The sequence below is a fragment of the Solanum dulcamara genome, chromosome 5, assembly GCF_947179165.1.
Source record: "Solanum dulcamara chromosome 5, daSolDulc1.2, whole genome shotgun sequence".
In the NCBI taxonomy this organism is placed as follows: domain Eukaryota; kingdom Viridiplantae; phylum Streptophyta; class Magnoliopsida; order Solanales; family Solanaceae; genus Solanum; species Solanum dulcamara.
Window position 1 is genome coordinate 51273091 of NC_077241.1, and position 15696 is coordinate 51288786.

Here is a 15696-nt window from a genome sequence, read left to right on the forward strand (position 1 = left end):
CTATAGCCGTGTTAATTTTTGCGTTGGTACATTTCCTTTGGTTGGCAAAGCTGTATAAAGACACCTTTTGGGAGTTGGTTGAAAGGTATGTTAAAGCAATTAGTTCTCTTCTGGCATGATCCTAATGGTCTAAGCTTGTTATGGCCTATTTATATTTCTTATAAGATTTATAGCCTCATCCTATTGAGTTGGCCACCACCGTATGATTAATGTCTACCATCGACACTCTACTCCTTACCTAGTGTCCTAGAAAGGTATGTCATAATTATGATTTGATCAATTATGATTACTTATTATTGCTTTGATATTTTATCGTATAGTTGTCGTCTATGAACTTGTTTTGGCCTCAGTAGACACTAATATTGCAGGTTTTTTGAGCATACAAATTGATTTGTTTTACCGAGCCTACAAGCCAGGTAGACTAAGCCTATGGGTCGGGTAGACCATACCTATGGGATGGGCAGATTGTACCTAAGAGGTAGCATATATGTATTGCACCATGGAGTCTCAGATCTACATTAATTCATGGCACAGGTACATTCAGACAGTTCAGATCATATTATCATTGAGGTCTAGATAAAGGGGCTACTATGGGTATTTAGCGACTGTTTGCACTTGTTCGGACTTATAGTGACTGTGTGATGTTTGCACCTGTTGGGCTTATGGGGGCCAGGTCAGGTTATTGCTTGTTATGTGTTTATATTGCCTTATTATAGGGAGATAAGGTATTGTACTTATGTTCCACCCCTAGCCTTTTCATTTAGTACTTATACTTCAGTTTTAGTTCTCAGCTGTCTTACATACTCGGTACATTACTTTGTACTAATGCCCCATTACCTGGGGGCACTACATTCATGCCTACAGGTTCTAAGCGATGCCCAGACAAACCTGCCGAGTAGCACAACTACCTATCCAGTTGATTGGTTGACTCCCTTCTTCCAAGGGTTGCCAAAGTCTCAAAGGTTTGTTTTTTTCTTTTTGTTTATAGGTTTTGGTAGGTTTGGGCCCTGTCCCACCAAGTATTATATCCATAGAGGCTTGCAGACTAGTCAGTTGCGTTGTATAGCAATGATGGTTTACATTATGTATACCTATTTCAGTTATTATATAGAGATCATGGTGGCCTTGATGGCCCGCATAGAGTTTATGCCTTTCTAGATATCATGGCGGCCTCGACGACCTAAATAGGACTTATGTCTACCTACTTATTGCTTCATATTAATTATTTGCGAGTAGTTGTTTTCTTTCTAGAGCAGTTGACAGGGGCCTTGCCGCCTGAGGGCTTTTTTTAAGCCGAGATATACTTGTTTATTTTCTTGACTGTGTGTAGCTGTCATACGCCAATAGCAAGTGGTCCAGCATGGTCGACTCAGGCCAAAGTTTTGGCATTAGGTGTTAGTTGCGTCCTTGAGTTTGGGGTGTGACATAAGGTACTAAGCTATTTATGCTCGAATTGTTTAAAACTCCGACATTTTAGATTTTTCTAAGTCTTCATATACATGCATATTCATAAAGTTGAGTTTAAAGTCATATGTTATGTAAAGTATGAAAGTCACATGGTTTATGCATGTTTATATGTCATTGCATTCAAGTTGGATTGCTAGTCCTCATTCTGTGTTCTTTGTATGCTAGTTAAATCTCATTCGAGGAAGAATATTTCCAAGGGAGAGATATTGTAAGACCCTGTAAGTTGAAAAATTGAAACAAAGGACCAAACCTTAGAAAATGGACTGCATCAGTCTCTACGACTCAACCTATAAATCAAAGGTACTTCTATGAGTCATAGAACTAATCGTAGAAGTGATGTTGAGGTGGAGAATTGAACTAAGGGAAGAGGGAAGTCTATGAGCAGAGGTTATGAGTCATAAGACTTTTGATGAGTCGTAGACATGACTCGTAATAAAAGTTTTGAGACTCAATCCTTAGGGTTTCTCAAACCCTGTAGGATGAGCCCTTTCTACAAATCATAGAAGAGTCTACTACCTATAGAGAAGAGTCATATTAAAATTATTAAGGGTCAGTTCTCAGGGTCTTCTCAGACCCTGCAGGACGAATCGTTTCTATGACTCATTGACCCTTCTACAAATTATAAGGATGGTTCGTAGGGTCTTCCGACCAGATTTATAAAGAGGGGTATTTAGTTCTTTTCCCATATTTTATCATCAAAGTGTGGTTATTTTGGGACTGAATCTACCCTATTAAATGACCCCAAACCCCTCGTTCTCATACTTAGGCTCAAACTCTCAAAACCCTTCCTCCCCAAAGTTTCTCTCTAGGTCTTCTCCATCTTAAGCAAAGTATAGGATTCACCAAGATCTTCAATTCTCCATTTTCAAGATTTCATTAGGATTTTATTCCCCAAGGTATGTGGGTCTCAATCATCGGCCTTTTCCCAAATGACGCCCAAACCTTTTTTCAATCATTTCACTAAGTTAAGTTTATGAAGATTGCATGGGCTCTTACCCTTTGATCTCAAAATCTTTTATTAAGCTATATTCAGTATTATCGGATTGTATTCGGTACCTAATGACTCTTAATTTTATGAAATTAGTACTCATAATGAATTCCCTATACTAAGCATGTTAGGGTTTTGAAAGTTATGGAGGGATGATTGAAGTATGAGGTCAAATTATTTGATTTTAAAGTGGTTATGCTTTGTTTAGCTAAATTGGAAGTTTCAATGTTGTTTTGCACAAAACCCACCTAAGATGTCTTATTTTCAATGAATTGTGACTCGAATGAAAAAGGTGTCAAATAAAGATTTACGAAAGGTATAAGCATGATTGCAAAGGTTCTTCTATGAACGAATTAGTGAAGAAATGATTATAAAATGATGGATTCTACTTATGAAAGGTCAATTCTCACTTGTGTGAATCAAAGAAGGGTTTTTAATGACCTATTCTATCGAATGATATTTTGATGATCTAAGGATATGTAAATGATTATATTCTTATGTTATATAAATTATTGCGTGGAATTTGACTTAGTACCGAATGAGGCTTGAGGTGGGGTTCGGTAAGAAAATCCAGTAGCAACCTCTAGTTTCTTGAATTATGTGCCAACATAGGAGCCCTTGTAGGTTAGGCTAGTGGATCCACAAATAGCCCTAAATGTTAAAGAAATAAATGAAGTTTGATGGAGTTCTACGTATTCGGTAAGTAGTCTCCCCGTGCCAACGTACGGGGTTATATTGGATTTTATGTAATAGCTCGCACGGTCTTAGATGTTGCATCTTCCCACAAAATGAACGTTTCAAGTGTTATTCATATTGATTGCTTATGCATGCATCTACTTATGTAATTTATCTTATAATACTTTAACGTTTTATTGAATTGCATGCCTATATACTTAGTACATTCAAAGTACTAACGTATACTCTTTTGCATACATGATATCACCATTTAGGGATCGGCGTTGCTCCACATTCACCTCTATGTGGCTAGTTAGTTTGTTGAAGGTTGCTATTTGGTGAGTTCCCTTATTTCAGGAACAATATTCCTTTCCTTTTCAAGCTTATGTTATGTAAAGACTTTTGGATATCTTTCATGGTACATAATTTCAATTGAGGGTGAGTTAGGGACATGTCTTAGCCTCCACCAAGTCTATAAGTAGAGGTATGTTTGGACACAAATAGATGACGATTTGAGGTTGATAATGGCTCTTATTCTATGATGTTCTCCCTTAGTCTTGTTTTCCATTTTATTTCACTTATTGTTTATCGTCATTACTTATGAAGCCTAAATGAATGCTAAGAAGCTTGGGTAAGGTACCTCCAGGTTCCTTATCTATTGTGTCATATCTAAGCCCTAGGTTTGGGTTGTGACAGCATATGAGTTGGATTTGCCTTCTGAGTTGGCATTAGGAGTGGGCATAAATACAGAAAGACCAAAATACCAAACCGAACCAAATTATTTTGGTTTTTTGATTTGGTTACGATGTATTAATATTTTGGTTCGATTTTTTTATTATTTAGTTACGTAATTTGGTGTTTCGGTTTAAACCAAAATTTACAATACTCTTTTTTAAAAATTTTTATACATACATATATATATATATATATATATATATATATATTATACAATAGCCCAATTGCCCAAGCCCAAATTAAAATTAAAATAGGCCCAACTAGCCAGCCTATTCCTATTTCCTAAATCCTAATTCTAATAAACAATCAAAATAACCTAAAACCTACAATGTGTCGTTCTGAGTTCTTCGACCTTGTTAAGCACATGAAAGCTGACTTTATTGTGACTGCTACTAGTTTCATATCATTCTGAATAGAGGATTTATAAAAAGAAAGGATAAGGAGTGAATTTGTAAATAACAGAGGGAGGAATACAGATATTTAACTCAAATTATTAGCGCCACTAAGAATTGATAATTACATAATTGATGTTTTTAGGTTCAAATAATTGATAAGATCATGATTCATTTCTGGAATAAAACAAAAGTATAAAGTGATCACTAGTGTGTTGGTCAAAATTTGTGAGCCCGAGATATGGACATAGAGCCCGTTTGGATGGGCTTAAAAAAGTAACTTTTATGTATAAAGTGTTTTTAGAATTTTGAAGTGCTGAAAGTTATTTTTATAAATAAGCAGTTGAGTGTTTGGATAAAAGTGCTTATGATGTGAATTTTAGGGTTAAAAGAATAAAAAAAGGTAGTTTGAGAATTTAGTTAAAATATAAAGGATATAAAAGTAATTTCCATGGTCAAAGAAAATGACTTTAAGCACTTTGAAAAAAAAAGTTAGGAATCCTAACTTTTCATTTCTGACCGACTTTAAGAACTTTATGGCTTAAAGCCAGTTAGGCAAACACATCCAAAAGCTAAAAAGGGGCTTTAAGCCAATCCAAACGGGCTCATAGAAGCAGACTGGAACAGGAAAAAATCTTACCCAACTTTTCAAAGACATAATGTATCTAACCTAACTAAGAGCCCATTTGGATTGACTTATAATTTGCTAAAAACAGCTTATAAGCGGTTTTCAGCTTTTTTGAGTGTTTGACTGACCGACTTAAAACCATTTTGTTCTTAAAATAAGCCCAAAAAAATAATTGGGCCTATTTAGATTAACTTATCTAAAACAACTTATAAGCTGCTTTATAAGTTGAAAGTAGCTTATATGTTGTTTTATATAAGCTAAGTCAAACAGACACTAAGTAACCCCACAACAAATGGTCGAATGGATTACGAAAAAAAAGCAACACAATATTATGAATCAGTTTACGAAATTTATCAAATGGAAAAACGGACAATAGAGTTTTTGGAAAAATTAAACCAAAAATTCAAAATTATTAAACCAAAACCAAACCAAACCGAATTTACAAAAACTGAACTGAACTAATTCAGTTCAATTTTTGGTACACATAATCTTAAAACCAAAAACCAAAATAAAAAAAGAAACCGAACTGAATTACCTAACTCCCACCCCTAGTTGGTATCGGTGCATCCGATATTCCACGTGTCTTTGTTGAGGAAGTTTGTTGGTGATCCTAGCTCCATTGTACCTTTGGACAACATTGGTGTGAATGAGTCTTTCATATGAGGAGGTTCCGATTGAGATCTAGACTGGCAAGTTAGAAAACTAAGAAACAAGGAAATAGCTTAAGTTAAAGTGTTATGGAGGAACCAAGAGGTTGAAGGTGCTACATAGAAAGCCGAAGCCGATATGATGTCACGAAATCCTTATCTTTTTCCTTCTATTCCTAGTTGAGGTATTGAGTTTCTTCATAATCCACTAAGTCAAATTCATGTGTTTCAGTCATCCTCATGTTTTCATATGCATTCATGTTCATGAAATGAGTTTTAAAGTTATGTTTTTATCTTGAGACCGAATATTTCATGTTTTAGGCATTTTCAGTATATTTTGCATTCATATTGGGATGCTATGTCTCTTCCCTATTCCATTCATACTAGCTTGGGTTTCATTTAAGGACGAATGTTTCTAAGAGAGAGATATTGTAAGACCCCGAAAGTTAGAAAGTCAGAAAATGAGGTTAAGATGAAAATTTGCAACTTTTGGCACCAGGCAGCCTCCACAGAGCCCTTCATGAGTCATGGTACTCTTCAGGAGTCGTGAAGGGGTACTGGTTGATGGAAAATTGGGGCAAGGACCACGGTAGGGTCCATGGCTCGTGGTGCTTACCATGGACCGTGAAGCCAACTGTAAAGCTAACCCTTCAAGACTCTCTCCAACCCAAAACAGAGTCCATCACCACGACCACCACCACGGGCCGTGGTGGGCTTCACGGGTCATGGTGATGGACTTGGGCATTACCTTCTCCATGATCTTCCCCTATAATTGTCATTGTTAATGTCATGTTATGTCAACCTTTTGTATGCCGTTACTAATACTACTAGAGGCATAAGAAAAATAATATGAAACAACATTTATGAAATCATGTGAGATGAAATTATGATATGAAATCATATGAGATTAAGTTAAAATTTTATTTGAAAATGCAGTTTGAATTTTGTAAGTTGTATTTTTTTACTCATAAGCATAAAAATTTCATAAATTGTGAAAACTATCGAAACTGCCGCAATTCTTTACATAATCTCACCAAATAAGCAAAAGTTCATAACAAAATGATAATATACTATTACAAAATTATTCTTAAAAAAATACTTTAGTTCAATAAAAAGTAAAAATTAAACATGAATTGTAGTATATTAATATCAACTTTATTGGTTGGTGAGAATAATAGTTATATTCGATATAAATAGTTTAAAGGTCGGTAAAAATACTAATATCAACTATAAATTAATTTTATTTACATATAAAATAAATGATTGATAAATATAAAATAATAAATTTTTTTTATAAAATATATACTTGTAGATCAATTTTTATATTTGAAAAATATGAATCATAATATGAAATTCTCAAGAGAAGAAATCACATATTCACATATCCAATCCCCTACTTTAGTTTTACAACAAAAGGCAATAAACAATATTACTTTAATTACAAAAAGCGAAAAAAAAAAAGAAGGTAGAAGAGGGGCAACATTCATAGTTAGTATAACTTAAGAGGACTACCAATATAATTTCCATCAAAAAAGAAGCAAAAAGAAAAGAGGCAAGTTATCAGTCTAAAACCCTAGCTCCTCCCTTGTTATTCTTGTTGAAACCCGCCGTAAATCTATCCAAAAACCAAAAATCTCGAGTGATGGCAAGCAGTACAGCAGAGCCTAAATTGGAGAAGAAAGAAGAAGAAGTAGAAGCAGAAGTAGAAGAAAACCCAACTGGTGATGATGAAGATACTGGTGCACAAGTTGCTCCCATTGTTAGGCTACAAGAAGTTGCTGTCTCCACTGGTGAAGAAAATGAACATGTTCTTCTTGATCTGTTAGTAACCCTTTTCTTTCATGTCTTTATTTTTTTCCAAACTAAAACTTTAATTTCTTTGAGAGACAACACCCATATGCTCTAATCTTTTTTTTTTCAAATTGCCCAACGTACTAAACCAATCAACTAAGATCCTGTGCTTGATCTGGTAGTAAAGCTTTACATTTCTACTTTTGAAAATAATTTTTACATGTAAAGAAACTGTTATTCTTATTTCAGAATGATCAATGTAGTCCGTCAATCTATCTAAAGTATTCATCCCACTCCATTTGATAGCTAAACGCAAAGAAAAAAGCTACTAATTGTTTTTTTTCCTTTGATTACAAACGACTGACCTCCACTGTCTGTTGGGGTCGGCTATGTGAATTTATTACTAATCATGTCCCGTGGCGGATCTAGTTTAAGGGATTCGAAAAATAAAAATGTAGTGCTTGGGATTTGGACTTGTAACCTCAAGCTCAATTTTGAATCCCTGAACCCCTGAATCAATCTCTGGTATAGTGTCATTCTTTTCCTACCCTCACCCCCTCCTAGATCCGCCCCTGGCTCATCTAGACTTTTTCATTTGATTATGATTTCAAATATTGATACGTTTAAAGCATAATTATATTAACTTGTATCTCCTTTTAAATATGTAAATCTTATTCTAAAAGTTCAAGGAAAATGAAATGAATTTATTCTTCCAAACCCCGCAATTTTAATTAGGAAGGGATGGAGTTATATTTCAAAAATTTGGCAAAAGATTCCTTTTGGAAGCAAAGGGAATGTTCATTTTTTTGTGGTTGTAATCCTGATGTGGATTTTTGTAGGAAGTCAAAGTTATACCGATTTGATAAGGAAGGGAGTCAATGGAAGGAGAGAGGTGTTGGGACTGTGAAGCTTCTCAAGCACAAGGAAACTGGAAAGGTTAGGCTTGTGATGAGACAATCGAAGACACTGAAAATCTGTGCCAACCACTTGGGTCAGAATCCTTCTTTTCTAATTTTGTTGATTTCTCTTTTTAGTTTTTCTATGTTTTGTTAATGTGTTTGTGGTTGTATTTATTCTGAACTGTTAATCTTTTGTGTAGTCCTTCCTACTATGTCGATCCAAGAACATGCTGGGAATGAGAAGTCCTGTGTGTGGCATGCTGCTGATTTTGCTGATGGGGAACTAAAAGACGAGACTTTTTGCATTCGGTTTGCTTCAATTGAGAGTGAGTACTCTCTTTATGCATCTTCTGGATGTTATTATTATGCTTTTAGTTAAGAGATGCTTTTTGAGTATTTTCTCTTCATCGCATTTCATACGTACTTATCACCTGGAAGTCCTTTGGATAGGATTTCCGTTTGCTATTTGAAATCTTCTAGTTTCAATCAAAATGTGCTTTATCAAGTGCTAAATGAAAAATGAAATAAGTTCAATGCATCCACAGATTGGATCACTAGTTAAATCACATGCAATCTCTTTTGTTGGTGTTGAAAATTCAGACGAGTAGTTTAGAGTTCCCTAATTTGTATTAAAAGACATCATTTAGTGTTGAAATAAAATTGCTCCAAACAGAACAGGATGGATATAGAAGATTCATATTGCCAAGTCCAACCATACTTAAGAATGGTGTTTGTAATTGGTACTCAATGCAGGTTTAGGTTATTAATTATGATTTGTTGAATTATGGTAATTAACCTATTTAATGTGGCACACACTCAATACATTCATGAATTGTACTCTTGCTAGTGCTTCTTCAGGAGTTGTCTAGCTAATTTTCCCTGAAGACTGCTGAAATATCTTGGACAGTGGATTATGTCATGCCACATTTGATATTCACCAATCTTTAATTTTGAGGTTGATGTATTGGGAATCAGAAATGAATTTCCTTAATGTATTCTTTACTTGTAAATCACAATTTTAGTGTGATTACTGATTAAAGGCTTACAACCTCCTTGAATACATTCATTGAACTTGATGACATCCTTGCATGGGCTGTAATCATGTAAGTCATCTTAAATGTTTGGGATTACTCCAGATTTATAGAACCGAGTTAAATGAGATAATTGGAGCAATTCCTAGCGCTACCTGCGTGTTTCAAACTAGATTTTAACTATGTTTTTATCTTGGCTGACAGATTGCAAGGCTTTCAAAGAGAAGGTTGAAGAAATTGCTGAATCTCAACAGACAAAATCTGGAGAAAGTGAAGAAGCTGGTGCTGCTGCTACTGAACTTATTGAAAAGCTTAGTGTTGAAAGCAAAGATAAAAATGACAAGCCTGAAGACAAAGAGGCCTCTGCAGCTACAGAGGAAAAGGAAGATAAGAAGGAAGAGAATAATGCAGATGAGAAGAATTAAAATGTTTGTATTTGTCGGCCAGAGTTTTCTTTTTTTGAAAGGTTTATAATATTCATTGTTTCTGTCTGATCCTATAGATATGATAGATATAAGCAATGTGTCTCTTGTGGTCTTATTTGTCGTGTTGGGATGGTTTGGATTTTTATTTGGGTCTTGAGTCGAGTGCAGCTTCATGTTTTATTATGGTCTTTGGTCTTTTCTTGTACTTATTGTGTGTTTGCAAATTTTGGTTCACGGGGGTACACCACCCAGTATAAGGGATTACGTGAGTTAAAACTTTAGTGCTGTTACCGAGATTATTTTTGAGGTACAGTTGTGTGATTCTTCTTTGTTAGGGAAGTGGGCTAATAAGGGCATCTCCAACCCTAACACTAAATTTTATACCAAAAAGAATTTGTTTTTCCTTTTTATTATTATATTATTATTTCATTTATATTTTTTTATTTTATAAAATAAAATTCTTTTTAAAAAACATTCACTATATATAATTTTCATATTGTTTCAAATTATAGTTATTTAATATAAAATTATTTTATATCATAATTTTTTAAATAATATAAATTGCTAACAAATATTACATATTATACATAATAATGAATAACACAAATAAAAGTGAAATTATTAACGAAATATAATTAAATAAATATTAAACAATTAAAAATTTTATTTTAAATTCTACATGAATATTCAATTTTCAAGGTCATTACGGTACTCCCGTAAATGCTCTATTAATGCATTACGTAGTTTAAAATGAGCTTCTTTGTCCTTAATTTTTTTATGTTGAGATTTATATTTTTGCATATTTAATTTTTGTCAAGATTAATTATACTTATATCCAATTTAAATTTATAGTAGAACTAATATAAATTTAATTTCAAAAAAAATTCAAGTAAAGAAAAATAATATATATAAAAATTAAAAATTTAATCTAAAATTAATATTATAAAAATATTACGTAAAACTAATAAAATGTTTTAATTAAAACATACCAATTTATATAATATTTAATTAAAAATATTGTATAATAAAATAATAATGAAGGACAATTGGTGTGATGAATAGTGTAGCAACAAATTTGGTGTTTCACTATTCACATACCGAATTTGGTGCAGAATTTGGCATGAATTGGAGCAACTTTGCACTAAATTTTACACCAAATATAGCATTTGGTGTAAAATTTGAAATGAGTTGGAGATGGCCTAAGGGAACTCTTTCCCTGTTTGGATCTTTTAACATGAGAGCTGAAAGTTCAATGTCTTTTTTTGATGGCCTCTCTTAGCTCTGTTATGTAGGAGATAATTTGGAGGAAATTTGGACGTTGATGAAACCAAAAATGAAAGAAAACTATTCTTTCACATTCTTGACTTCATATATATATATATATATATATATATATATATATATATAGTAATAACCTTGGGGGGAAGATAAGGACAGGATGTTAGGACCAATGGTGTGGATTCGATCAATAAAGTGGGCAATAAATAAATAATTTTTAACTACCTATAACTTCGTTGATTGAGTTATCCAATACCTCAATAGTTGAGGTGAGCATAATAAGCTGCACTTATTAGTTAGGCTGTTGGACATAACTAATATTTGAAAATAAAGTAGTATTTGAAGTAGAAGTGTGGATATGAAAACACATGAGAAGTTGTGAGTGAACTTGAAAAACTCTTAAAAAATCTCCAAAATGTTATAAAAATACTAGTTTAATAATAAAAGGAGAAACAAGAACCAAAAGATTAATAAAGAGAGATAATTTCTTTTTCTTTTGAATCTGTGTTCATATGTATAATTTTTATGCCAAGAATGGCATATATATAGAGAGAGGAATTACAACATGATAAGAACAAAAAGCCCAAGTGGGCAACTTGCCCACTTTTAAGTGGGCCCCACTTGGAAAAGCAACATCCACTTCCAACACTCTCCATTGGCTGTTCATGTGAAAACAAAACTTTACAAGAAACAATATACATAGTTATCGTAAATATCCATAAATATTGTGTCTTTTTAAAATATAATTAGGAAAAATCCAGTGGAAAAAAACCTAGTGAAGGAAAAAGAGCACATATCTGATTATAAGCCTTGATTGCTGCCTCATTAAAAATCTTACTAGAAAAACTCAGTGGGACAAAACCTTGGTTAAGGGAAAAAGAGTGCAGTGCGTATTTTACTCCCCCTGATGAAGACATCATTTAATATCTCAAAGATGACGCGTTCCAATCTTGTATCTTAATTTCTCAAAGGTTGAAGTTGGCAATGCCTTGGTGAACATATCTGCTAAATTATCATTTGAACGAATTTGTTGAACATCTATTTCACCTTTCTTTTGAAGATCATGGGTAAAAAAGAATTTTGGTGAAATATATTTTGTTCTGTCTCCTTTAATGTATCCTCCCTTTAATTGAGCTATACATGCAACATTGTCTTCATACAATATTGTTGGAACGTCTTTTGTCAAAGAAAGGACACATGTTTCTTGAATGTGTTGAGTTATTGATCTTAACCAAACGCATTCTCGACTTGCTTCATGGATGGCTATTATCTCTACATGATTTGAGGAAGTGGCAACTATAGTTTGCCTTGTTGAACGTCATGATATAGTTGTACCACCACATGTAAATAAATAACCTGTCTGTGATTGATCTTTATGAGGATCAGATAAATATCTCGCATCTGCGTAACCAATCAACTGTGACATGGATTCATTTGAGTGAAACAATCTCATATGTATGATCCCTCGGAGGTATCTGAATATATATTTAACTCCATTCCAGTGTCTTTGAGTTGGGAAGAACTAAATCTTGCTAACAAGTTTACTGAGAAAGTTATATCTGGTGTAGACTTGTTGGCAAAATACATTAATGCACTAATTGCCCTAAGGTATGGTATTTCAGCACCAACAAACTCTTTATCATTTTCATGAGGTCGAAATGGATCTTTATTAATATCAAGAGATCTCACAACTATTGGGGTACTCAGTGAGTGTGTTTTATCCATGTAAAATCTTCTTAAAATATTTTCTGTATATGTAAATTGATGGACAAATATCTCATTTGCAAATTGTTCAATTTGTAGACCAAGACAAAATTTTGTCTTTCCGAGGTGTTTTATTTCGAACTCCTTTTTCAGATATTTTACTTCCTTTGAAAGTTCTTCAGGAGTTTCAATAATATTCAAATCATCAACATATACTGCTATTATGATAAATTCAGATCCAGACCTTTTTCATAAAGACACAAGGGCAAATTGAATCATTTTTATATCCTTCTTTTAGCAAATATTCGCTAAGACGATTGTACCACATTCGCCCTGATTGTTTCAGCCCATATAATTTTTTTTGAAGTTTTATTGAACAAGTTTCCTGGAAATCTTTATATATTTCAGGCATTTTAATTCCTTTAGGATTTTTCATAAAGATATTGTTATCCAGAGAACCATATAAATAGGCTGTAACGACATCCATCAGATGCATGCCAAGTTTTTCATGAACTGCCAGATTTATAAGATACCTGAAAGTGATTGCATCCACCACAGGAGAATATGTTTTCATATAATCAATGCCGGGTCTTTGCGAAAATTCTTGTGCTACAAGTCGTGTTTTATATCTTACGACTTCATTTTTCTTATTTTGTTTCGCACAAAAACCCATTTGTATCCCACTGGTTTTATACCTTCAGGTGTTCGGACTATCGATTCGAAAACTTCGCATTTTTCAAGCAAAGCTAATTCAACTTGAATTGCATCTTTCCATTTTGGCCAATCATTCCTTTGTCTATATTCATTGTCAGATTTTGGTTCAAGATCATTATTTTGTTGCATTATTTCCATAGTAACATTATAAGCAAAACTATTATCGACAATTACATTATTTTAGTTCCATATTTTTCCTGATGAGACATAATTTATTGAAATTTCTTTATCATTTTCAGACGCCTTAACCTCTTCCAAGGTTTTATCAATTGTTATGTTTCCTTGCTCTTCTTGAGTAGGTTCTGTCATATCATGACCATCGTGATTACTTGCTCCTTTTCTTTTTCGAGGATTTTTATCTTTGGAATCGATCGGTTTACCACGTTTTAAATATGGTTTAGACTCATTTGTATTATTTAATTGTCCGATTGGGACATCAACTCGAATTGGAGCATTAACAGCTGGGATATGAGATTTAGTAACTCTTGATAGGTCAGTGAATGCATCTGGCAGTTGATTTGTAATATTTTGCAAATGAATTATCTTTTGAACTTTCAGTTCACATTTATTTGTACTAGGACCTCAATGAGATAGTGATAATGTATTCCAATCTATTTTCCTTTTCAGCTGCTTATTTTCCCCCCTAATGCTGAGTATTCTGATTCATCAAAATGACAATCAGAAAATCTTGTGGTGAATAAATCTCCAGTCATAGGTTCTAAATATTTTATGATAAAAGGAGATTCATACCCAACATATATCCTCAATCTTCTTTGGGGTACCATCTTTGTGCGTTGTGGTAGAGCAATCGGAACATATACTGCACACCCAAATATTCTAAGATGAGAAATGTTCGGCTCCTAACCAAAAGTCAATTGTAATGGGGAGACTTTATGATAAATTATAGGTCTGATCTGCACAAAACTTGCTGCATGCAAAATAGCATGACCCCATAATGAAATAGGAAGTTTTGTTCTCATAAGCATTGGTCTAGCAATTAATTGGAGACGTTTAATTAATGATTCCGCTAGACCATTTTGAGTATGAACATGAGCAACCGGATGCTCAACTGTTATTCCAGTAGATAAACAATAATCATTAAATGCCTGAGATATGAACTCACCAGCATTATCAAGTCGAATTGTCTTTATTGCATAATCTAAAAATTGTACTCTTAACTTAATTATTTGAGCAAGTAATCTCGCAAATGTCATATTACGAGTTGATAATAAGCACACATGTGACCATCTTGTAGATGCATCTATTAAAACCATATAATATTTGAATGGTCCACATGATGGGTAAATGGGCCCACATATATCACCCTGTATACGTTTCAGAAATATTGGGGATTCAATGCCTACTTTGATTACTGATGGTCTAGTAATCATTTTTCCTTGAGAACATGCAACACAAGAGAATTTTTTGAATTAAAGAATCTTTTAATTCTTCAAAGAGTGTCCATGTGAACTCTCAATTATTTTGCGCATCATATTAGAACCGGGATGGCCCAACCGGTTATGCCAAATAATAAAATCATTTGAGTTAGTAAACTTTTGGTTTACTATGGCATGTGTTTCAACCATGCTAATACTTGTGAAGTATAAGTCGGATGAAAGAGCGGGTAATCTTTCAAGTATAAACTTTTTGTCCGACATCATTGTAGTAATGTAAATATTCATTCTTTTCATCATTTGTAGTTTCAATATGATAACCACTTTGACGAATGTCTTTGAAACTTAATAAGTTTCATTGAGACTTACTACAATATAATACTTCATTAATTGTTAAATTTGTTCCCCCAACAAGTACAACTTTAGCTTTTCTGGATCCTTCAAATCTTGAACTACCAGATATTGTATTAATATTAGCTTCTTTCACAATTAAATAAGAGAAATATTTCTTATCTCTTAAAATAGTGTGTGTTGTGGCACTATCAAGAAGACACATATCATCATAATTAATTTTGAATCCAACTGATGACTGAGGAATTTCCATATTCTTCATAAATAAAAAGAGATACATTATAAGAATGTGAAAAACTAACATAAAAACTTTATGAAATTGCACTGCCTTAAGAAACATTTTTACAAAGTACATCATAATATTAAACATAATAAGAAAACAATAACTATTTTATAAGATTTATCCCAGTTAGATGATCAATTCCTCAATCAATACTCATAAAGTCTTCAACTTCCAAATGAGTAATATTTGGTAGATCTCCGAAATCATCATCTTTATAAGTAATATTTGCCTCAATATTTCATGTTTATTTGAGGGGGTTGCTTCATCATCATCATTTCAAAAATTCAAGTGTGC

At 33.2% G+C, this 15696-nt stretch overlaps 1 protein-coding gene across 1 annotated transcript; it reads left to right on the forward strand.

The window, feature by feature from the left end:
• The first annotated feature begins 7032 nt into the window (after positions 1-7032).
• On the forward strand, positions 7033-9988 carry LOC129889210 (ran-binding protein 1 homolog c-like). Its single transcript, XM_055964411.1, has 4 exons — positions 7033-7353; positions 8163-8314; positions 8423-8548; positions 9458-9988. The coding sequence occupies exons 1-4, from the start codon at positions 7175-7177 to the stop codon at positions 9676-9678; spliced, it is 678 nt and encodes a 225-aa protein (XP_055820386.1). The 5' UTR covers positions 7033-7174; the 3' UTR covers positions 9679-9988.
• Positions 9989-15696: the final 5708 nt, after the last annotated feature.